This window comes from Amblyomma maculatum, chromosome 2, assembly GCF_055883805.1.
Source record: "Amblyomma maculatum isolate TAMU_Amacu chromosome 2, ASM5588380v1, whole genome shotgun sequence".
Lineage (NCBI taxonomy): Eukaryota > Metazoa > Arthropoda > Arachnida > Ixodida > Ixodidae > Amblyomma > Amblyomma maculatum.
In genome coordinates, this window is record NC_139345.1 from 213911948 (window position 1) to 213937486 (window position 25539).

The 25539-nt window shown below is 49.8% G+C and overlaps 2 protein-coding genes across 2 annotated transcripts in view; one reads left to right on the top strand and one right to left on the bottom strand.

Annotated features, from left to right (window-relative positions):
• The window catches only part of LOC146201260 (uncharacterized), a 67101-nt gene continuing 41562 nt past the window's right edge, over nucleotides 1-25539 (bottom strand). Inside the window, exon 3 of the mRNA XM_084593007.1 lies at nucleotides 1-81. Within this exon, the coding sequence (XP_084449133.1) occupies nucleotides 29-81 (53 nt within the window). The 3' untranslated portion in view covers nucleotides 1-28. The remainder of the gene's footprint in view (nucleotides 82-25539) is intronic.
• Nucleotides 14353-24769, top strand: LOC146201261 (uncharacterized). Its single transcript, XM_084591800.1, has 4 exons — nucleotides 14353-14408; nucleotides 23379-23601; nucleotides 23684-24108; nucleotides 24496-24769. The coding sequence occupies exons 1-4, from the start codon at nucleotides 14353-14355 to the stop codon at nucleotides 24767-24769; spliced, it is 978 nt and encodes a 325-aa protein (XP_084447926.1).

The following is a 25539-nucleotide window of genomic DNA, read 5'->3' on the forward strand; positions in this document are numbered from 1 at the left end:
CCTAAATGTAATTTATTGACGTTTGTTCTCACACAGCTTCGCAGACGCTGATTCCCTCGCCTTTCTCTTTGCATATAAACTCTGAAAAGAAAATGTATAAATAATTATCAGGCGGATAGTGTCTAAACAGCTTAAGGATAGATCGCGTGTCACGTGTCAAAATAAAGTTCATGCAAAATCACAATTACGGGCTCACAGCCGATAAAGATGATTTAGCATGAACTAACCTTATTTTGACACACCCATGACGCCATATAGAAGGGCAGCAACTTAATATTCACATATACGGTTCGTTAGCGTGCACTGGTATCGCACAGCTTAAGGTCGTTTTTAGTGCGTAGCACTACAAGCCGCAATCACGGATTTCGCCCATCTCTGTTCGAAGCTAATCACTCTCTCTCTCTCTGCATGAACTTCACGTGCAGAAAGAGATGGCGACGCGCGTCACGAGACATACCAGTGATATAGTGCCTTATTCTAGGCACTATACCAGTGAGGAAGCAGAGCAACCGCGGAGCTGCAACCGAAGCCACCGCAACCAAATAATAATAATAATAATAATAATAATAATAATAATAATAATAATAATAATAATAATAATAATAATAATAATAATAATAATAATAATAATGCTATTATTATTATTATTATTGGTTCGCAGGAAAGATAAGGCGCAGTATCTGTCAGAGTTGTTCTGTGGACACCTTAACCGGGCAGTAGAGGAAGAGAGGAATATAATAATATAATAATCATATTATTATTATTATTATTATTATTATTATTATTATTATTATTATTATTATTATTATTATTATTATTATTATTATTATCCTAGTCAGTTCTGGCGTTACGTTTGCAAGCATTCCATTAAATCAGATTTGAGTATCAGCTTAGTTGACTCTCAGGGGTCGGAAATTCAGGATGTTGCCGACAGTTTTGCCCAACATTTTTCCTCCGTTTACAAACATACACATTGTGATTCCGTTTGCCTCCCATCTGGTGCACTGTCTAATTCCGTTCTCTTTGACGAGGAGTTGATAACTGAGAGTCTTAAGCGTCTGAGACCATCTTTGTCTCCTGAACCTGATGGCATTCCAGCCGCCATAATAAAAGCCTTCAGTTATATCTTTGTACCACTACTGACTGCCATATTTAATAACTGTTTAAAAAATGCTGCCTTTCCTCGCGTGTGAAAAATGGCACGCGTGTTTCCTGTTTTCAAGTCTGGAAACGAATCTGATGTTTCCAATTATCGTCCGATTTTTCTTCTATGTACAACCTCTAAGCTTTTCGAATTAGCTTTGCACAACGTGCTTTCCTTCCATCTCAAACATATCATAGTACCGAATCAACATGGCTTCATGTCGGGTCGCTCTACTTCTACCAACCTAGTCACGTTTATGACGTATGCCTCTGCAGCAGTCCTTCAGAGGGGCCAGGTTGACACTGTGCTGTGATATGAGCAAAGCTTTCGACGTTGTTACTCACTCACTACTTCTTGAAAAGCTTCTACTCTCTGGCGTCGAAGTCTCACTCGTAGCCCTCCTACGCAACTATCTCCTTGATCGCTTCTGCTTTGTCAGTGCCAATGGACAGACCTCTTTCGTTTACCCTGCTACAAGTGGAGTTCCTCAAGGTTCAGTACTAGGCCCGCTTCTCTTCACCGTTTTTATTAATGATGTTTCCTCGGCGATAAAGAACTCCTCGTTTCTTCTTTATGCTGATGATATAAAAATATTCAAGGTAATACATTCTTTTCAAGATTGCTTGTTGTTGCAATCGGACATATCTTCTTTTTCTGATTGGTGTGCGAAGAATCGACTTACCCTCAATTCTTCCAAAACTAGGGTTGTCTCATTTACCCGTAAAACACATAGCTTTCTCTACCATTATTCTGCGAATTCTGTGCTATTGGACAGGGTTGATGAAATTAATGACCTTGGTGTACTTTTTGACCGCACCCTCAGCTTCTCCTCTCATACTAAACGCATTGCTCAGCAGGCTATGCGCACACTCGGATTCGTTTGCAGACTTTCGAGAGAGTTCCGTACTCCACTTCCGTTCTTAAAACTGTATCTGTCCATATGCTTGCCGCTCTTGGAGTACGCGTCGGTTGTTTGGAATGGCACTTGAAAATCGAACTTGGACAAGGTGGACAGAGTACAAAATTTTTTTTTTACGGATATTTAATTATCGCTTTCCTTGCGCAACTTCCTCCTCTCGCTCCACCAGGAGCGCCCAATTGAATCTTCCTTCTCTTCACTGCCGTCGTATCAGAGTTGATATCACTTTTATGTACAAACTCCTTCATGGCCACATTATGTGCCCTCAGCTCTTTGAGTACATCCTACTGCGCGTTCCGCGAAAGAGCATGACGGAATTCAGACCATTTCAAGTTTCTCCGTCTCTTCATTCCCATTCCCCTCTGGACAGAATGCAGTGGTTATTTAACCCTTTTTGTCCTCACCTTGACATCTTCTAAAACTCGCTCTGTTCATTTATATTGCATGTTCGTAGCGTTGTATTCTAATTAGTACTTTAGCACATATAACTCCCACTTTCTAGCCTAAAACATTGTATTTACTTCACTTTTTGCTTTTTCTCCTGTTCAATGCTGTCTGTATATTGAACTGCGTGTTATCCGTTTCTTACTTATATTTCAACTTTTAACTTTATATACGAATCTTACTGTCCCGTGTTCAATTCTATTTCTTTATTGTATTATTCTGTATTTCTAGCCTGTGTTTTAAGTACCACGCACTTGTTGCGCCTGTAATGGTTATTTATTTTATGTATAATTCTATATCACTATAACCGATGTCAGGGGAAATTAGGGTGCTCGTTATAATACTTGAAGGAAAGAAGATGTCAGTTCGTTGTTGTTTTTTTCTCTCTATCTACCGTTCTTTTTTATTTTCTTTCGTGATGTGCTCAACAATTCTCTGACCATGTATATAAGTGACGCTACTCATTGCTTGCTTTCTTTCCGCGATAATTTTCGTCTCAATTTCGATTCATGTGTTATTTATTTCTTCTTTATGTTCTCTCTGTGTGTGTAAACATGTTTGTGCATTTTTATTTTTGTTTCTTTTTTTATTTGTGCTGCAACACGAAGACCACATGGTTGTTCCTGCGCACAATAAATAAAGATTGATTGATTGATTATTGGAAAGGAATGGCGCAATATCTGAAACCTCCGTACACACTTGAACCGCGCCGTAACCGATCGAAGGAAGGTGGGAGTAGAAGCGGAAAAAAGAGAAATAGGTGAAAAAGGTGTCGTAGTGGAGGGGTACGGGACAATTTCGGCCGCCTGGGGACCTTTGACGTGCACTGACATAGTACAGCAATCAAAATGATGACCCAAATGTTTTTTCTGTATTGCCTGGTCTTGACGCATTGCATTTCACAACAACAAGATCAACAAAAATCACGCAAATACTACTTACATACGCTATTTACATATGACACACTTAAATTCACGCACACGCAACAAATGCTCTAGCCTTGAGAGCCACTAGGGAGGTTCTGCTGTAGCTTTCTGGATTGCCAAAAACCTGTCCACGCTTTCCCGAAAATAAATTCTGGCAGGCCATGCATCTTTATCGCAATGGTAACCCGCCATTCTTGAGCGCCTCACACAGTGGAGGCTCATAAGCAAAATTTAATCAAATGGTACCCCATCCTCACTTTCTACGCATAAATAAGTACCGAATGCCATGCGGGTCTAGCGGAAAGTTTTTCACAAGCGTCTTTGCAATGCATCCCAAAAATATACTCCTTCCCACAGTGCAAAAAAAAATATAAAATAACATGGTCTATTGTTTCTGGCTTCCTGCATATTAAACAGTGTGATCCCCAGAGTATAAATAATCCCTTTTCCTCCAAAAATGTTTTGACCAGGTGTTCAATTTAAAAAAGGTTTTTGCTCCTGGCGTCACCTGCATTCTTTTTATCCTTTTTTAACACATCTGCACCTGGGCCCTCTGGTACAAGGCCCTGTACAAAGGCACAGGAAATATAATGCCACACAATGCACGGTACAATTCCTTACGTTTTACTGTTGACAAATAATCACTTGAATGCCACGCCGAAAGGAACCGAACACTTGCTACGACTTCTCTGTAAACGCCCTTAATTTACCCTACGCAAAAACTACAAATAATGATTGATGACCTAGACAGGAAAAGTAGAAAGATAGGCTTGAAAATAAATATGCAGAAGACTAAGGTAATGTTCAACAGCCTCGGGAAGGAACAGCAGTTTACATCAGGTAGCGAAGTACTGGAATTAGTAGGCGATTATGTCTACTTAGAACAGGTAGTAACCTCAGATCCGGACTATGAAAAGGAAATAACAAGAAGAATAAGATTGGGATGGAGCGCATTTGGCAAGCACTCGCAGATTATGACTAGCATCTTACCGGTATCGCTCAGGAGGAAAGTATACAACAGTTGCATCTTACCTGTACTCACCTATGGGGCTGAAACGTGGAGGCTAACCAAGAAAGTTCTACTTAAGTTGAGGACAACCCAGAGGGCTATGGAGCGCAAAATGGTAGGGGTAACATTAAGAGATAGAAAGCGTGCAGAGTGGTTCAAAGAAATAACTAAAGTTACCGACATTCTAGTGGAAATTAAGAAGAAGAAATGGGCATGGGCGGGACATGTAGTGCGAAGAGAGGATAACCGATGGTCACTTAGGGTAACAAACTGGATTCCAGGAGAAGGAAAGCGTAGCAGGGGGCGGCAGAAAGTTAGGTGGGCGGATGAGATTAAGAAGTTCGCAGGGGTCAAGTGGATGCAGCTAGCACAGAACCGGGTTAAGTGGAGAAATATGGGAGAGGCCTTCGCCCTGCAGTGGGTATAATCAGGCTGATGATGATGATGGAATATTTCGGATTAAGTGCGAGCTACTTCGGATTAAGTTCAGTTAAGGTAGGCTACAAGGAATTATGTTAATTAAGGCTGTATTTTGGTGGACTGCTGCTGACAAAAGTTAACGCTCTGTCCTGCAAACACAGTATATATGTCATCCTTTTGCGCCTTCCGTGCTCTTATTAGCATCTACCGCTCCGTATAAGAACGTCATCCATGCGTTATGTCGATTGTGATTTTTAAAGGGCATCTCCGGTGTCTTAAATAAGTGCGGGTATTTCTTCCACGTCCTGAAATTTTACTGAAAACATTGAAGGTACATTCTTCCCAGCTGTTAGGGCAATAAATTTCGCAGCTGTTTTTTTTTTCCTGCGCTAATAAATTTGCCGCTTTCTCAATTTTGTGCCCTCACTAGAGATTTCAGCGGGAAACATTGGGCTAATAACGTCAATGGATGCCCGGCCATCTATATTGTTCTTCGACAACTTACTCCTGTCGCTTTCAGTAGTCAGTTTAGCCCCTAAACGCACACACGGGCATGCCCGTCATATCATGGGTGGCATGTCGTGACGTCGTAGGTTGGGGAAACCTACTTTCGAGGTCTCTTGGTCTTGTACCATGCTTCCACTTTGTAACATAAAAAAACAGTGTTTGAAAAACGGTAATATGAAAAACGAGCACAAAATATTCAAGAAACTGTAGTTGCTTTTTAAAGCCCTCTTATGTGGTAACTGAGTGCGTCTTTACATAAGTTGGACTATTTTTGTTTTGCCTGGCTGCTAACGTGAGACAAAAGTGACTTCATCTTAACGATAAAAGAAATTTAACAACAAAAATGACTAGCGTTACTTTCTTTAAGTCATAGAAGTGCATCATAGAAGTGCATAAACATCTTTACACCATATCTATTGCATTAGTATATTTAAGCGTCGCATGGGATTTTTACCTCTCTTCTAAAATCTAAATGTGAATAATTCCACCGAATTATCCAGAACCTAGCTTTCTCATTTATACGAAGGTCTCTTGTGAGATCATAGGTTTTTATGCCTCGTTATCGCTTCTTTTTCATGAATGAAGAACACGCTGTAGTTTTAGTCGTGTGAACAAGCGCGATAGATAGGCTCGCTACATTCCCTTTTTGCGAGTGCGTTAGTGTAGTAAATGGTTGTTGACTTTTGAGAGTATTATGTTCCTCGCGTGAGTATCGATGCTGTAACTTTCAGCACTCTGGTTGAGAGGAATGTTATTCAGTGGGCCTTGATGAGGGTAGTTATTAAAAAGTTCGCTTAGAAGTTGAACTTAGAAGTCCACTGGAGTGCTCAGTCATGAAATTTTGGTAGGTCTCTCACAAGAGGTCCGCGTGCGGGAGCATTACCACCATATATTCCGAATTTAAACACAGCAAAGCCCGAAAGATGAAATGCCAACACTAGAGCTGTTTTAAGCTGAGAAAAGAGAAGCATGAGAAAAGCACGAGAAAAGAACCCTGGCCGCCCCACGTTGGGGGCGGCCAGGGTTCTTTTCTCATGCGGGGCCAAGTCACGATGCCACCCAACTTTTCATATGTTTTCTTGCCAGGTCCGCACAGTTTGGAATAAAGTGGCGGTAGAAACCGACAATGCCCAAGAATCGCTGCAGGCTCTTGACGTTTGTTGGTGATGGCAGCTGCAATATGGCCTGCAGTTTTTTTTTTTTTTTGCGAAGTTGATTGCCTCAGGGCATAAGAGGAATGTCATGATGGATGAAGGGTGTGGTCAAATAAATGAAAAAAGGTTGGCTGATGCAATGAAATCGAGGAGTGAACGATGATGCGGTCCCAGTGTCCAAACAGCATATGACTGCGGATTATGGGGGGAGAGGCCAGCTGCCACCAGGTGCCGGATCCGCGTTGGCTTCAACGCTGGACAATCCCACAGTAGGTGATGGATGTCAGCTTCTATATTTCTTGACTTGCAGATGGGGCACCCAGGGTGTGGATATAAATACCGAAATTGTGGCCACTTTCGGATCACTGCTGGTGTTAGGGCCACCCCAACTCGAATCCTCCGAAGCGCCACCTCCTCTGCACGGGTTAGACCGCGGGGGAGGCTTACCGTACACGGAGGTATAAGAGCACGTGTACGGCGCCGGAGGTGCTCCTTTCTTGTTAAAAGCAGGGTGGCATTGTCCAATTTTGGGAGGTTTGGCGTTGTCGATGTTGAGTTGGAAAGGCGGGTAGCAGAATCTACTTGGCTTCGAGCACTTAAAAGGTCACGTGGGGTCCATTCAATACGAATTGGATTTGGTATGCGAGCAGCTAGACTGTGTATGTTCTGGCAGATTTCCGGGCTACTACTAACTCGTCTAAGTAGCTTTGTCACCTGGAGAGCATCTGTACGTATGATAATATGGGCCGTGGGAAGCATGGGAATGGCGGTCACAGAGCGAAGCGCTTCTTGCACTGCAAGCAGTTCCGCACGAAAAGAAGATGGTGGTTCCGGTAATTGAAATGTTGACGTCTTGTTCAATGAAGATTTGCTAGGACAGTAAACTGCTGTTATCACTTCACAGGCTTTGATGCTTGCGTCGACGTAAATTATAATGGAACCATGTGGCAAGCGGGCGTCTTGTTCCATAATTCGGTCGCGAAGTGACGACGCCGTTTCCTGTGTTCTTGGTCGGCGTAAATCAGTTGGCTTGTTATTGCTCAGCTGTACTAAACGCCAAGGAGGAAGAACTGGCAGTGGCGGTGGTAGTATTGAATGTTTCGAAGCATAAGCCTTCAGAGCGCACGTTGCGTGAGAGAGTGTGGCCTTAAGCTTGCGTGCATCACGTCGTTGTTGCACCAGTTCATCTATTGTGTTTAGTTGTGCGTTTTCTTGGAGCGCCACGACTGGTGTTATGCGAGGGAGGCAGGTGATGACCCTCATTGCCTCTCGATTTATAGCCTCAAGTCGATCCCATTGTGCCCTTGTCAAATGCTGAAATTGGGCTTGATAAACAAGGCGCGGTTGCACAACTGCCCTCACCAACTGTCTCGCAACATCTGAGCGAGCGCCGCCCATTTTTGGAGCAATGCGTCTAATTAAACCCAGTGTGTGTAACGCCTGTTTTTTAGCGCCAGACAGCCATGTAGTTCCAGTTCCTGACTCATGAATTGTTAAGCCCAATATTTTTACTGTTGGACTTTCCTGAAGTGGGGTTCCGGATAGATGTAGACGAATAGGAGCTGCCGATAGTTTACGGCGGCCCCAGCGGTTGGCGACTGATATGAACGTAGTTTTACTGGCGGAAAGTTCAAGGCCAGTGGAAGATGCATATGTGCACGTAATATCTAAAGCTGATTGCAGGGCCGATGATTGAGACAGTAGGTCGTTGTGTGTGCTCCACACCGTGATGTCAACAGCGTATATTAAGAATTTAACATCAGAAATTTCATGTAACCGCCATGCAAGTGAGATAAACGCAATATTAAATAATGTTGGTGACAACACCGATCCCTGAGGCACGCCGCGAAGAGGGACAAATGATCCTATGGCCTCGTTATTGAGGCGTATTGCAAATTGTCTACTTTCAAGGAAAGATTTTACAAAATTGCGTACTCTAAGTGGTAAATGAAGCATGTCAATTGAATCCAGAATGGCAGCATGACTGATATTATCGTAAGCCTTTTCTACATCCATGGCGAGGACGGTGCGTACATTGTGGCTGCGTGTTGATGATAATACGGATGACGCCAATACAGCCAATCCGTCTTCTGTGCCTATAGATGGTCGAAAGCCAATCTGGGCCGGGTGGTAGAAACCGTGATGTTCAAGCAACCACGAGATTCGTGTGGCGAGCATTTTCTCAGCAATCTTGCAAATTGTTACCGTTAAGGAAATAGGTCGAAAGTTGCTTAGGTTTGTTGGGGCTTTCCCCGGCTTTGGAATAGGGATCACAATAGCCGATTTCCAGCTGTCTGGTACATCGCCGTCTAGCCATACCTTGTTAATGGTGTCAAGGAGTTGAGGAAGTGCATCACCACTGAGGTTCTTGTAAACCTCGTACGTAATGGAGTCCGGACCGGGCGCTGTCTTTCGGTTGGCTTCATCTATAGCTGCAAGCAATTCGGGCATAGAGAATGGGCTCGCGAGTCCCTCGGTGTCAGCAGTAGATGGCAGCTTATCGACATGGGCTGGCATGCCCCACAAGTGAGGTCTTGTAACTGGTGCAGGCAACACGTCGTACTTGGGAAAAACTTGCGTTCTGCTTGTCTTGCGAAATCATTCGGAGACAAGTTTGCTGCAAAGCATGCTGTGGCCGCTGCATCAGGACGACGACAACCGTGCTCCATGGCATGGAAAGTTCGCCAAAGATGGGCATTCGATGACTGTGTGGAGAACTGCTCGCACCACAGGTACCATTGTCGTCGTGAGAGATCACGCTCATACCTTCGAGCCTTAGCAGTAATGTAATTTAGTCTTGCACGTGCATGCGCAGAAGTTGGGTCTCTGGTTGCAGTCAATTCCGCTTGTCGACGAGCAGCCCACAAGTTGAGCAGAGGCACATCCGGTGTTGGTCGACCAACCTCCACCCAGGTAATGGTTGTAGCCTCATTTAGTGCTCTTTTTATGCGGTCTAGAAGCGATGGTGCCGACTCCACAGAGTGGTTTTGAAGAATGGCGCGGAAATTGTCCCAATGGACAACTGTACACTTGCGGCGTAATCGTCGGGCCTGTGATGGATAGAGACCGATGACAATAGGATGATGGTCACTGCCCCAGCAGTCCGGCTCTAAGTGCCACGAGGAGGTGCCGGTTCCTGACCACCACGTAAGATCTGGAGCGTATGTTCCACTCTTAGTACGAAGCACAGTCCTTGTTGGTGTATCTGGATGGTTCAGGAGAATAAACAGCGCATCCGTAAAGGCGTCTCGCACTCGCCTGCCGCGAGGACTTAAGGTGGGGTATCCCCAGTCCGGGTGAGGCGCATTGAAGTCACCCCCAAATAAACCGGACATCCCGGGTATTGTTGCCTAACATTCAGTAACCATCCCAGGTTTATGCGGGAGGGAGAGCCACCACCAGGTCTTACATAGACTGACACAACTACAACAGTGGCCTTACCGAATTTGACTGCCACTGCAACAACCTCCTGATATGAAGTACACCAATTTTCCAGAGCAAGGCGTACCTGAGGGAACCGTGTGTCAACATACACAGCCACCTTTCCCGGAGGAGTATCCGTGTGCACACGTCGGTCGTCCATGGAAGGAGACACGTATCCACTGAAACCAGGAATGGGTGGCAACGCGTTCGTCTCCTGCAGTAGCATGGCCCATACATGAAGTTTGTTCATGCGAAGACGGGATTTGAGCTCTCCAACCTTTGTGGAGAGCCCTCTACAGTTCCACTGAAGCACACCGCGATATCTTGTAGTCGCCATCTTGATTATGAGTCCAGATGTCGCAAAAGCACAGATGTCAGGTTAGATAATTGAGTGACCATAAACCTCAGTAACGATTTCGAAGAGTTATCAGGCAGGGCAGCAGAAGACTTTTGGGAATCAGTGAACGGCATGGGAGTGTGGGACATAATCGTTGGCGAGGCAGCCTTGATATTCGCGGTCAGAGATTCCGTTGCTCGCCTACGACGAGCAAGCAGTTCACGATGTTTGCGGAGCTTATAGACCTCCGCTAAAAGCCTTTCAATTTGGTCGTCAACTGCTGTCACATCGTCCTGCGGAGGTTCCGGCATGTCCTTCCCGTTTGTACTCTGTTTGTGACGACGTTGTGCACTCACATTAGCGCTGTAAGCATGTGGTGTAAAGATTGCCGGTGGCTCTGTCTCAGATAGCTGTGGCCATTCATCGTCATCCAACTGGAGAGCCTCGAATCTGTTGAATGTCTGAATCGGTGGTGAAGTACCCTGTTGAGACCCTTGCCTTTGTATTCCACGACGGACCTTTTGAGTTGCTTTCTGCTTTGTTGGGCAAGCTGGAGAAGTGATGTCATGGTCATCAGCTTTGCAAAGTCCGCATCGGTAAGATACTGTTTCTTCTGGCATAGCGTCATCTGGTGTTGTAAAAGGACAGGACCTATGCATATGTCCAGGTCGAAAACAGGTATAACAGTAGACGACACTTGGTTTATAAGGTCGAGGGCGTAGAATGCAGCCATAATAGTATAGGCGAGTTGGGGGAGTCACGGGGCCTTGCAAGGTGACGATGCAAGAGCGCCCCTGTCCCATGCGACGAGCTTGAATCACACGATGAGTAGGGCAGTAGAGCTCACGCTGAAGTGTAGCCTGGTCCTCGTCAACGTCTACGTTGTAGACAATGCAGCGTTGTAGATCGGAACCATCAACAAGGTAAACCTGGACTGGAACCGAGACTTCGCTTGTTACTGAAATACATTTAAGTGTTTGAAGACACTCAACAGCAGCCAAACTCGGGAGCCACACAGCAATTGTATTCGACTTCTTCCTGGCCGTGAAACCACGGAAACCCTTGGTTTCAAGACATGCGTCCAGATTCGCCTGAATAACTCTGTTCGGTATCTCAGTAAGGCACTTGGTTGTCAGAGCCTTAATGGTCACTTTATAGCATGGTGATCCGGGTGTTGAAAATACCGGGTGATCAGTTGTTGTATAGGAACGCTTGCCTTGTGAACTGTTGTTTGCGGTAGATGATCCCGGTGCAATGTCTTCTGAAGGACGCTTCTGAGCACCACGCTGTGCCGCCCGTCCAGAAGGTAGCGCTGAAGACACGTCCATTGGCGTGCTCGGCTGCTCACTCACATTGGTGGAAACTCCATCACCAAGTGGAAGCTGGTTAGCCATTCCCGACCTCCGCCCTCGGGACAGATCACTCACGGGCTGATGTGCATTTTGAGACGGCATGATATGTGCTGCAGCCGATGGACCAGGAGCAGGAACCAGGAGTTGGGACCAAGGCTCGGATGTCAATTGTGCGGTCGGTAATGCCGTCGAGACAGGCGGCGCCGACGAAGGTACCTCCGCCAGCGTGCCACAGACGGCACTAGGCCTAGTCCCAGAGCGCAGTTCAGCTGCAGGAATTACGTGATGAATGCCACTCTACCAGATGATACATGAGCGGTCGGAACCTCCTCGGACTCTGAGAAGTCAATTCTCTCGATGTAAGGATCGTATTTACGCGAAAGGTAAGGTTTTCACTCAAGCGATGAGCAGCCACCTCAGCAGAGACACTTCGTCGTGCCCTGTTCAACAATGAAACCAAGCAGGTTGATTCTGCGCGAAACCAACTGCACTTTGCGTGGATTAATGGTGATGCAGGCGTCCTTCATCTGTTGCAAAACAGTGGTTAAATGGATCAGATGCTCATCTAGGCTTTCTGAAAACACCACGACGTCGTCCAAGTATGCCATTGCATAGTTGAATTTCGCGTCTCCGAGCACTATATCCATCACGCGCTGAAAGGTAGCAGGTGAATTGCATAAACCGAAAGGCAGTCGAACAAACTCGAATAAGCCCCGATGGCAAGTGAATGCAGTTTTTTCGATGTCACTCTGGGCAATCGGTATCTGCAGAAAACCCCTGCTACAGTCTAGAGTAGTGAAGAATTTCGCTGATCCAAGTGTATACATAACAGAGTCGACTGACGGAGAAGGGTACGAATCTCTGACTGTTACAGCGTTCAGCCGCCGATAGTCGACACATAAGCGTGCTGTGTCGTCTTTCTTAGGCGCAAGAACAACGGGAAAAGCCCAAGGGCTCTTTGAGGGTCTTACTGCACCGATAGCCACCATTTCATTCAGAGCGGCATCCAGGAGTCCTCGCTTGTGGACGCTCAGTGGCCTGGGGTTGAAACGGATCGGGCGGGAGCTGCCGGTGTCAATCCTGTGCGTCAGCACGTTAGCTTTTCCAGGAGCCTCCGTGAACATAGTAGCGAAGGGCTCAAGTGTCGCCTGGATTCTGGATCTTTCCGTTTGTGACCCTGTGAACGACTGCAGGACAGTGAGAACACCACTTTCTGCCACTCCGACTGAGGGGGGATCCGCGACCAGAAGATTTGAGTGACGCTCTGTAATCTTTGTAATGAACTTTAGTGGTTGTGCATTGTTGCCGTATCGGTAGCTGCCTGAATGTAGGTCGACAATGATCCCTGCCTTCGAGATGAAGTTACGGCCCAAAATTACCGGACAAGAAAGTCCGCGAAGATGCAGGAAGCGCTGCCTTATTTTGCGACCATTCACGGTACTGTTAGGCGTGCTGCAGAGGTTGCTGACGCTATCTGTGGCGACGCCATTCGAAGCTTTGTAGTCACTTCTCGTAACTGCAAATGTCTTGAATCGCATGCTTGCTTAACCTTATCGCCAAAAACAGAAACAGTGGAACCAGTGTCCAGCAGAGCGGGAACTTCTATCCCCGCTATTTTAACAGCCACCAATGGTGCATTGTCAGGGAGGGCATCCTGGAGGCGGAAAGTGGACGGCAAATCGCTTACCGTTTGGTCCTTGATGTCCTGGGGCCGTGATTCACGTTCCAAGGGGCCGCCAATCACCTCTGGTGCCGGGGCTGTCTGGGCCAGAGGAGACGACTTCTTTCCTCGTCCCTTACGTCGCTTAGGCTGACGTCTGCAGCAGCCCCATACCCTGGCAGCCGGGTGATGAGATGACCAAAACACCAGGCTCTGTGTTGGCCACGCTCCTTCGCCCGCATTGTAGCAGGCGGCAGCCAGGAGAGGCCCGGCCCGGCCTGCCACAGCCGGCAGTCTGCCAGTCACTGGAGGAGGCCTGGTCCGGCCTGCCACCCCTTGCGCTCGGTAACTCACCGGAGGAGGCCCAGTCCGGCCTGCCACCCCTTGCGCTCGGTCACTCATCGGAGGAGGCCCAGTCCGGCCTGCCACCCCTTGCGCTCGGCCACTCATCGGAGGAGGCCCAGTCCGGCCTGCCACCCCTTGCGCTCGGTCACTCATCGGAGGAGGCCCAGTCCGGCCTGCCACCCCTTGCGCTCGGTCACTCATCAGAGGTGGCCCAGTCCGGCCTGCCACCCCTTGCGCTCGGTCAATCACCGGAGGAGGCCCAGTCCGCCCTGCCACCCCTTGCGCTCGGTCAATCACCGGAGGAGGCCCAGTCCGGCCTGCCACCCCTTGCGCTCGGTCAATCACCGGAAGAGGCCCAGTCCGGCCTGCCACCCCTTGCGCTCGGTCAATCACCGGAGGAGGCCCAGTCCGACCTGCCACCCCTTGCGCTCGGTCAATCACCGGAGGAGGCCCAGCTCGGCCTGCCACCCCCTGCAGGCGGCCAGTCACTGGAGGAGGCCCAGTCCGGCCTGCCACCCCCTGCAGACGGCCAGTCATCGGAGGAGGCGCACCAGGGATTGCGACCTCGTGGAAGTCGCCTGCCCCCATACGGCAGCTGGGGGTCATCACGCTGCGGGCTGCCAATGATTCGAGCCAAGCGCAGGACGGCTCGAGGCAGGTCTCCGCTGGGGGAGGTGGCTTGTAGTTGAGCTCCGCCAGAAAAGATGCCTCGATGCGGGAGGCCTCCCTGGCCATGTCCTCAAAGTCCATGAACTGGCAGCGCCGGAGGTATGGCTGGTACCTCGGATGGCACCGATGTATGGCATGAGCCACCTTCTCTGGTTCCGGAGCTCCAGGATCTGCCCGCTCGTGCAGCTCTTGAAAACTGCGCAAAAACTCGAGCAAACCCTCGTGTTCGCCTTGCGTCCTGGCACAAAGCTCATCTTTGATGCGAATGACGTAGTCAGGCGGCAAAAACTCTTCCCGAAAACGCTGAACAAAGTCCTGTTTTGTTGTAAATGGCCGCTGTCTAAGCCTCCAGGTTGCTGCGGAACCTACTAAAGCTACAGGAATCACAAATGTGACCAGAGCACTGTCCGAAATTGCCATTGCCATATGATAGTCATCGAGTTCAAGAAGAAAATCGCAAACAGATTTCTTGTCGGCGTATCCTTCAAACCTCGGCACGGGCAAATTTAGCTGCAGATGGTTATCGCGATACAAGGGAGTGGGCGTTAACGAAACTGGCTCGTTTCCCATCACTTCTCTAAATTGTGCCTTTGACGCAAGTAGCTGAGACAGTAGGCCAATAATTCCGCTTTGAAAATCCGATGGTTCACTTTTCTGGTCTCCTAATTGCTCATGCATAGAACCCGCATGGGTGGGAGGTGGAACTTCAGCTTTCAACTGGGCGCTTGCGCCATGTAAGTTGAGATTACCCGCCATAGCTACGCATGAAAACATGGAATGTTCTCACTAAAGTTGCGACACTCGCGGGGCGAACCAAAGCTCGAGCAAAAATCACGTTGGGCGCCAGATGAAGGCCTCGCCTTCAAAAAACGGGTCCGCGAGCCATGGTCTCGCCCGACGAGTGACAAATCCAGTCTCTTAAAAAACACCGGTTTATTCCGGATAAACAAAAAAAGCAAAACAGAGAAACATAAGGCGCTACTGCGCTGAGAACAGGCTGTTCATGCGCGCGACAATAGAACAACGGAAAGCGGCAAGAATGTCAGGGCCTTACCGCGGCGAAACAACGCACACTGCGGAGCGAATAAAACGAGCAATGGGGCCAAAGCGCTAACGGCGACACAAGAAAGATTGCCCCTTGCGGCACAGCAACTCACAGAAATACGCCTAGGCTGTTCCGGCAGGCATTGCTTCCATCTTCGCGTCGGCGATCTTCTTTCGGTCGTCCGTGCACACCCTGCTGGCCCATGACGGTCGCCGGTTGCCCCGCGCCGGCATTTCCGCCGGCGCAAAAAGCCCCGCGCCTCGCTTCTGACGCGCTTATCTACCCTCGTCTGTCGCCGCTAACATCACGCCCCCCAAGATTATCTGCTTGCTCATGTGCACTCGCGCTGCACATGCAAACAATACAAATACAAAGACGCGCGCGCGGTTTGAAACACCTAAAGGGGCTGCGGAGCCCCACAGTAGTTATGCCGTCTTTTTTATGATATCTCCAAAATATCTCAGTAAACCACATCCCCCCATGTAATTCACATCGGACAACATACGACCTGAAGGCTAAAGTCACTCTAGTCACTATAGTAACAAGAGAGAGCATTGCTAACGGACGGAAGAAAGTGGCATACCTCTTTCTATTACTTCATTTAATTTATTCTACATATTTTATCGTTAAAGGCTCTGAGGAATTACACAAGGAGAGGCTACGATCGGTCTAAACATATTCACAAATTCGATGCAAAGTTGGCAAAACCTCCGGTCAGCAATGGATTGGTCAAATTAGAAATTATTTCCCTATTTCTTTCGGCATCTTTGTTTTCGCAATCTACACGCGTTAATCTATGACTCGTCATAAACAGTAGAGGGAATTTATTGTCTTCCACACACATAGGTACTTGTATATACACAAACACGCACTGTAGTACATACATGGGATGACAACGCAAGGTGCGATAATCTCCCTAACTAGCAACAATCACATATTAATAGTCATTCCGTGTTCATCAATACCCACAGAACACAAGCTCAAAAGGAGTTGCAATGAGAAACTTAATGACAGATGATCAAATCTTATATGGCAATACACTTCCTCATGATTAGAGGTACGTAACAAAGTGGGGAAGGGTTAGTATGACAAAGCTGGCATAACAAGGCTGCCGACCCGAACGACGAAAAAACGGGTGTGCCAGCACTGCAGAAACCACGCCGCCTCTCCATCTCTGTCCAGTTGACCAGAGAGATACTTCCACAATAGAAGGCGCAGTTTCTGCAGCGCTGGGTACTGTTGTGCCCGAGCGGTGGTTCGGGATCGAAGCTGCAAGGAGTTGGGCCTTCCGTGCGCTGCCTTCCTCGAGTTCCCAGGCAGCGCACGGAAGGCCGAGCTCCTTGCAGCTTCGATCCCGAACCACCGCTCCGGCACAAGAGTACATGGCCCTGGCTGGTTGTCTACAGACTTCAGCAATGCAATGCCTCTTCCACAGCACAAAATATAAACAGGCGATTATTAGCCGCGCAAAACATCCGCCTGGTGGCCTGGCGCCAGAGCCACCGTGCACGAAGAACATCCTTCTCACCAAGCGCCACATGACCAGCGCGACTGGGCATTCAAAGAATGCGTGCCTCATGGTTTCCGTGCGGCCGCAGTTTGGGCATTGGTCATTCGGCACGACATGCCACATGGCGAGGCGTTCTCGCGTGGGTAACACGCCCCATCGCCGGCGCCACTTGAAATCGCGGACCTCGGAAGGCACACGGCTGACCGGTCACCGCCCACCGACGCCACTTGTTGACGGCCGTGCGGAGCTGGACGTCGCGGTTTAGACGCGAGGAGGCAATCATCTCGCTGACTTGCATTGCGGGCACCTAAAAAATATTGAGGTCAGGCAGGTTGCTGTCGACCTCTGCTTTAGAGCCTGGTACCGTTTGGTAGAACCTGTGAGGCCTTTCGGCCTGTGGGCCCAGGTGCCGGTCTGCAGTTATGGCGCGGCGAGCTGTGCTCAGTCAATACTGTAACAGGGAGCGCCCCGGGTACAGCGGATCATTGAGCAGCGTGGCGACCAGTTTGGACGCGAGCACTCGGCCCACCGTGTTGACGCATGGCAGCCTGATGCCTCCCCTTTCTTGCGGGAGGTGAAAGAAACGGCGCGCGACAAGAGCCGTCCCGCCATCCCAGATAAACACCCTAGCCAGGGAGGCGAGGCGACCTGCCGTTCGACGCGGAATCACCGCAACGCGCGAAACAGAGTGAGTAGGCGTACGCCTTAGTCTTTACGACCGCGACTTTTGTCTGCACGGAAAGTGCAAAGTGGGCGGCCTCCGACATCGCACTTGTGGCACGCGCTACCACATCCTGCCACGTCCGCGGTGATACGCCGCTCGCATCGAAAAAGACGCCCAGCACACGAACCGCGTCGAAAAATGGAACACAAACTGGGAGAGGGTCCGCGAAAGAGCCAAATCGCAGCGCGCGGCTCTTTCTGGCGTTCAACTGCGCTCCAGACAAATTGGAATATGTGTCAAAAAAAGCAAGAAAGGCGCCGAATCTGCGGCCATCGCGTAAGAAAAGGGACAGATCGTCAGCCTAAGCTGACGCCACGACCATTTCCTGCCCCGTCAGCGGAAAGCCCCGGATGTGCCGATCACAGGCAACTCTTCTCAAGAGCGGATCCGATGACAGTGCAAAAAGTGCAGGCGACAAGGTGCAACCCTGGCGAACTCCCCTTGTTACGGCGAAATGAGGGGTTAGTGACCCGTTCAGAACAAGGGCACTACTTAAGTTGCTGTACAAAGCTCGTATCCTGTCGATAAATACCGGAGGCAGGCCGAAGCAGCGGAGGTCAGCAAACAAGTAGCCGTGCTCGATTCTTTCAAATGCCTTCGACTGATCTAAGGAGAGAAAGACCTCGTCTACTGCCTTCTTATTTGCATAAGCGAACACATCTCGTGTCAGCGTGAGTGACGCAAAGACGGAACGACCCGGAACTGCACATGATTGATACTCGCTGACAAGAAATGGTAGGACGGGGCGCAGGCGTTTGACCAAAAGGGAGACAACCAACTTGTAATCTGTGTTAAGTAGCGTAATCGGGCGCCACGCGTCCGATTCCGATAACGTCGCATCATGCTTCGGCACTAGCACGATCCGGCTTGAAGAAAAGGATGCTGGCTTTTTATCCTCTTCGAGGAAAATGCTCACAAGGCGCGTCAGATACCTTCCAATGACATCAAAGAAAGTGCAATAGAACCCCGTAACCAATCCAACTGCTCCGGGTGCCGAAGCTTGGTGCATGCTTTCGCAACACGCTTACAATTTCCTCACCCGTCGCTGGGGCGCACAGCGTCTTAATCATGTCATCCGGTGGGTGGGGTAATGTTCCGCAGAAGTCTGCAGTCGCTCTCTCAAAACCTTCGCGTTCGCGGAGGCCTTCTGACGCGAAGATCGCTTTGAAGTAGCCTCTAAAAACGCGTTCGATATCTGCAGGCTCCATGGACGTTGCCCCGTTTTGCATGCGGACTTCCTCGATTCGGGCAGGTCTGTCATTTTTGTGTCGACAGCTGCGTGCTTACATTAAGTCGTCCGTATCCTAAGCATGCAGACGCAGGTCCGCAGCGATGCGCGAGGCTCGCGATCCCTCTTCTAGAATCTGATAATACCGCATGCGAAGAATTTCCAGATACTCACGCATCGCGAACGTCAACTAGTGAGGGTTTCCAACGATTCTCATGCGGCGCAGCACGTCGTTCAATGCTGCAGTGTTGCGCGCCCGCCCACCAAAATATCACGCCATTCAAGCTTCAACGAATCCCACACCTCAGGACTGAAATATACACTCTTACCAACTGAGCTGATCAAGACGCGGCGGATGTCGCGGACACGGACGAGATCATGATGGACGGGAACATCCATGCGCCAAGTTCCAGACGAGTCCGGACGACCCGACGCACTCCTCAACGACACAACCACCGGGAGGTGGTCGCTGAGGTACCCGACACCAACAGGTGGAGTAACCACTTCGCAGGCGACTGCGAGTTTAGGGGTGCGGCGAGAAGTATTCTGTGGATGAAGGAGGACGAAAGTGACGATGTTTTCAGGAACGGCTAGGAGGACGTTAACCGTTGGCACGTTTTGTGATAGGGACGGTTCACGTTCGAACATCGTTGAGCTTAAGAAAAACCGACGTAAAGAACGACACGAAACACAAGAGCACAAACTATCAACTGAAACTTTATTGTGGTGAACACACATATATAGCATTACCCATAAAACCATCACAAAAATTGACAAGTCAGCGAAGTAGCTATCGTATCAAGGGTGAACGCGATATCTCTGTCACTAAAAAACCATTTGTCTCCTTTTTTATATTCCCAAGAATACCTTTCCGTCCTTCAATAGGGTGACGGAAAGGTCGCTTAAGGCTGTTTCACATGATGCGACGCGCACGAAAAATTTCGGTACAGTCGCAGCGTCGTTGCGGCGCAAATCGCAACAGCCCTTTCACATGTTTGCGGCACCAGTGATTTCTGTCGGTGGTGGTGGTGGTTAAAAACTTTATATTTGGGAGTCTTAAGGGAATACATGCTAATGATGGCTCGGCTCTTGGCTGCGTGTTGTGGCCGAAAGCTGGTGCTTCCCAGCGACACCCAAAGCCCAGTCTGTCAGCCGCTTTTGAACGGCCGGGTCAGAGCTGGACACCGCAGCCTCCCATCGCTCGAGGTCGGAGAGTTGCCAAGTGGCTGGAGGGTGGAATTCCGAGCATTTGACCATGATGTGATCAAAATCAGCTTTAGGTGCCCCACACAGGGTGCACTGCGGCGAGAACATGTTGTAGCTTAGTCATAGATTTATGAGGAGGAGGGTAGATGGTTCGTTGATCACGGTAATGGAGAGAGATTTCGTGATAGGATACCATGCGCTCGCGAGCATCTCCCCAGACAGTGGCAGTCCCTGCTCGGCTGACGTATCATCGAGCAAAAGAGTGAGCTGCTTCGTTGCCTGGGTGACCCGTGTGAGCGGGCACCCATATTAGTTGAATAGGGTGTTCGGGTGGGGAGAGGGAGGCGAGGAACCGGAAGGCTGGTGTAGAGATCCGACCGCGGGCGAAGTTCCGTACGGCGGATTTAGAATCGCTAAAGATGGTTGTGGCTCAGGTGGTAGCTATGGCGAGGGCAACCGCCGCCTCCTCCACCTCCAGGGAAGTGGAGCAAAAGTTGTACCGGCCGCGACCAGTTGCAAAGAGTTGGAAACAGCGCTGAGGGCGAACGCTGGGCGGGAGGGGTATGAGGCAGCGTCTACGTAAACGGTCTCTGGCTGGAAGCCATAGTGCTTGCGAAGAGCTTCTGCGCATGCCTTGCGGCGAGTGACATGGTGCTCTGGGTACATATTCTTTGGCAGGGGATGCACCTTAAGAACGCGGTGTATCGCAGGGGGAAGTGTATGTTGTGTAGAGCAGTGACCGGGAGGTGAGAGATGGATGCGAGCAAGGATGTTCCGGCCGGTTAGGGTAGATGATAATCGCTCCAACTGGGCTGAGCGGTGGGCTTCCGTGAGCTCAGTTAGGGAGTTATGGATGCCCATGTGAAGAAGGCGTTCATTGGAAGTGTAGCGGGGTATGTTGAGGGCGGCCTTGTACGCCTGTTGGATAAGGGCGTTAACCTTGTCTTCCTCCACCCGCGTGAGGAAAAGATAGGGGAGCGAGTACACAACACGGCTCAGGACAAATGCCTGTACCAGGCGTCTGAGGTCATGCTCGCGCATGCCGCGATGGCGATTGGCTATGCGGCGAATGAGGCGGATTGTTTGATGAACCATCACCGTCAGCTTAGTGATGGTTGCGGTATTCTTGCCATTGTTTTGTATCAGAATACCAAGAATCCTGATGTTGTCCACTTCTGGTATCCGGGTGTTGTCAATTGTCAAGAAGATGGGGGGAGGAGGGCCTTTGTCTGTACGACACCTAGAAGGTCGGAGTATGAGAAGCTCCGATTTGGTAGGGGAACAAGCCAAGCCGACATTTGCGGCAAAAGATACTACAATGTCTGCTCCGGCCTGTAATGTATCTTCCATGGCGCCAATGCTACCTGTGATGGTCCATAGTGTAATATCATCGGCGTATAAGGAGTGGGACAGGGCAGGGATTTGGTTGAGGGCGTGTGCCATGGGGATAAGGGTAATATTAAAAAGCAGTGGAGAGAGGACAGAACCCTGTGGGGTGCCAATGCTATCGAGTTTGAAAGATGGAGATGAGAGCGAGCCGATAGTGATTTCTGCTGTGCGATGACTAAGAAAGGCGGATATGTACTGGTGGACACGCGAGCCGACTTGAAGCGATGAGAGAGCATCTAAAATGGCTGCGCGACGGACATTATCAAAGGCCTTTGTGAGATCTAGGGCGAGAATTGCTCGGGTGCGCTTTGCGTGGCGGGGGTGAAGGACATCTTCTGACAGTTGCAGCATAACATCCTGCGTGGAAAGATGTGGCCGGAAGCCGACCATTGTGTCAGGGAAGAGGTTGCAGTTATCTATGTGGTTCTGGAGGCGTGCCAGCACAACATGTTCAAAGAGTTTGCCAAGACAGCAAGTTAGAGATATGGGTCGGAGATTCTTGATGTCGAGTGGTTTGCCGGGTTTAGGGATAAATGTGATATGGGCGTGTGTCCATGGGCCGGAAGGGTTCCCGTGCGCCAGCATTGGTTGAAGAGGTCCGTGACCGCATCGACAGACGGGTCATTCAAGTTACGAAGCGTCTTATTTGTGACTCGGTCCGTTCCCGGAGCTGATGTCGTCCTGAGGCGGTTCATCGCCGCCCTGACTTCAGCTGAAGAGATTTCCTCATCAAGGGTAGGGTTGGGAGAACCCACCATATTTCGCAAACAATAAAGGCAGAACACGTGTAAAATTAAATTTAGTATTTAATTTATGTTTTTTATCAAAATATAAAACACTTTATGCAAAATAGACATTTTTACCTTTTTCGTTTTGTACGCAACTACGTACTACAGTCACATCAGGCTGAATTTCACTGCCTGGCGACTATAGTACGGTGGCTAGAATGGGAGGTGAGAGTTTCGCAGCGGGCCGCGCATGCATGCATGTGTCATAGTGATTCATGCTGTTGACAGGTGGCGCGCGGGTAGCGTCTTAGATGCCTCTTTTCGCTGGGGGACGTTTGTCAGGTGCATGCGCGTCTGTGCTGTTGTGCGTTTTAACGCGGTAGCGTTAAGGAGCTCGTGTCGCAGAAAAGCCGGTGTAGTCGGCGGCGTTGGCCGTGAGCGATAAATCCCGGCATGCACTTCATAAACGGCAAACACAGAAGAACCCCTCCTCGCAATGTGCGGCGCTGCCCCTACACGTGGCGCGCCACTCGCCCTGACGTTTCGCCGTGCACCCTCACGTGTTGTAAAATCAAGCGTCTTTCCTTTCTTTAGATCACTATCTTACTCACCCGCTTCTCCCCTTCGGGCCGCGCGGGTACCGGTGCGAGGATGCCCCAATACCCTTGCGTTTAATGAGTTTTCTCGCTCTCTCCCCTTCCAACATCCAGCGTGCGTAACTCGAACAGTGGTGTTTAGGCGACGCGCCTCCTCTTTCCGCTCACAGCGCGATTGCTAGGTGCAGCGTCTGATGCCGGATGCCTCTGACATGATCGCTGTGCCGTAGCGCTTCTGCTGGGAAAGCGTCCCCTGCGATGTGTGCCGAGCTGCTTCCGATGAATCATGCTTCTGCATGCTGCTCCCAAGCGAGATAGAGGACGATCCCATCAAGGCGTCAGCCCCATGATCGCGTCCGCCTTCATGGCGCGTCGCTGCCCGGCTTTCTCCCTCCGAGACACCGAGTTCTTTGCTTCGTTCCGCTTGCTCAGGCGCACGTTTCGTTGTCGCGCCGAACGCTGCGTTGCTCGGCGCTCACCGCGTGATTCGTGAGTGCAAAGTCTGACGCGGGGCGCCTCATCAGTGATTGCTGCGCCGTAGCGCATTGTCTTACACTCCTTGGCAGGTCGACGGGTGTTGTATTGCAGGGCCTTGCGCGCTCGGTCTTGAGACGCGTGTGATGGAAACGGCGCCGTCTACCAGTGCCGGTAGCGCTACAGCGTCTTGCTCATCAGTGTCTCCCTCGCCGGCGAGCACTGATGGACCATCTCCGTCAACTGGTGTTCGACCACGAGGAAGGCCACGCAAGACGGAGGCACAGAAGGCGGAGACCAAAGCTAGCTATGCTGAGGCCATGCGACGAAAGTGGCGTGGGAATGCCGAGCTGCGGGAACAAGAGGTTCAGGCGAAACGGCAACGGCGGACCGTGAGCCCGGAATTCAGGGCAAGGGAGGCCGAGGCAATGCGTCTTAAACGTGCCGAAGATACATGCCGAACGGCAACGAAAGCCGCAGCCAGACGGGCAGCAACGACAATCAAACGCCGCGCTGAGAGCCAGGGAGGCTGAGATCAAACGCCAGCGCCGTGACATTAATCCCAAAATACGAGCGCGGGAAGCTGAGGTCAGGCGACAACAGCGGCAGGAAAACTCGGAGATGCGGACAAATGAGGCCCAAGCCAGACGACAACAGCGGCAAGACTGTCCAGAAATTCGAGCCAGGGAAGCCGAGGCCAAGAGACTAAGGCGACAAGCGGAGGCAGAACAACGAGCGCGGGAAAGGTTAAGCCAGCACGCGAGTGCGACAAACATGTTTCGCAAACGTTTCACACAGAATCCATTTGGCTACTCTTGCTCTGTGTGCGATCGGCTTTGGCACAAGAACGACCTAAAGCCTCTTCCAGAAGCGCATGCCACAGTGGTTGCCGACGCATTTCGGACGGATGCTTCTGAGTTCGAGGTGTGTCGCACTTGCATGCAGACCATCTGGCGAAATCGCATTCCTAACTACTCCACTACGAATGGCTATGCGTACCCACCTAAACCGGCGCATTTACCAAACATTGATCTCGTGAGTGAGCGAATTGTCACCGCGAATGCCCTTTATGCAGATTCGGAGGTTGCTGTACAGCAACAGCGGCCAGTTCGCCATCAGAGGTCCGATTGTGAACGTGCCTATCAACGTCGACACAATGGTCCAAATGCTGCCTCGAGACTTCGAAGACGATCAAGCGTTGTGTGTTCACATTAAGCGCCGGATGATATACAAGAGTGTGTACATTCGTGGCATGGTCAAGAAGGCTGAGTTGCTTCCCTGGCTTGTGTTTCTGGAGATGTCTACGTTGTATCGCTACTATGGCATCCGAATCAGTCGAGAGAAGGCAGACAAATTGTGCGACAAGCTGGTAGAGCCAAGCGACGAGAATGCCGAACGTATGACAATCCTGTAGACCACCATAATCCGATGGAGACAGCATTGGCCAAGTCCCTCGGTCAACAGACACTCATCATCGACGATAGCAACGTTCTGGTTGTGGCGTCAGGGGAAGGAATAACACCCGTCAGCATTGTCTGTGATAACACGCGGAGGAGCTGAAGGAAAGAAGCCAACAGTCGGCGAGGCCAAGGAAAGCGTTGGGGATGGTACTTTATGTCTTTTTTTTAATGTTTACTTGGATAATCACAGAGATTAGTAATGTATTCTGTTTAGGCGAAAGATAATTAAACACAAAGTAGAAGAAAAACAACGTGCCGATGGTGGGAACCGAACCCACGACCTCCTAATAACGCGTCCGGTGCTCTTCCAACTGAGCTACATCGGCCGCTGTCCCCGCTGCTACTTTCTTGGGTATTTATGTTGTCTGTATAGGAACCTTGAGAGTGTTCACCAGCGCCACCCTCAGCCAGAGCGGCGGACGTGAAACGTCCTTTTTGTTACCGCCAGCGTCTCGTAGAACGTGATCAAGAGCGAGGGCGAAAGCTGTGCTAGAACCCTCTTATGCTACCTATGGCTTCAAGACTGCCAGAACCGAGAACCCCGTAAGCTACAAGCAGATCAATTAAGGGGAAATGAGGGTGCTCGTTATAATACATGAAGGAAAGAAGCCAACAGTCGGCGAGGCCAAGGAAAGCGCTGGGGATGGTACTTTATGTCTTTTTTTAATGTTTACTTGGATAATCACAGAGATTAAACACAAAGTAGAAGAAAAAACAACGTGCCGATGGTGGGAACCGAACCCACGACCTCCGAATAACGCGTCCGGTGCTCTTCCAACTGAGCTACATCGGCCGCTGTCCCCCTGCTACTTTCTTGGGTATTTATGTTGTCTGTATACGAACCTTGAGAGTGTTCACCAGCGCCACCCG

Excerpts from the sequence above, each read along its gene's own strand:
- LOC146201261 (XM_084591800.1), top strand. The coding sequence starts at position 14,353 with ATGCGGGAGGCCTCCCTGGCCATGTCCTCAAAGTCCATGAACTGGCAG. Across the intron at positions 14,409-23,378 it reads ATGAACTGGCAGCGCCGGAG|TGCCGGTAGCGCTACAGCGT; the intron begins GTATGGCTGGTA and ends GCCGTCTACCAG. Across the intron at positions 23,602-23,683 it reads CGAAACGGCAACGGCGGACC|CCGCAGCCAGACGGGCAGCA; the intron begins GTGAGCCCGGAA and ends CGGCAACGAAAG.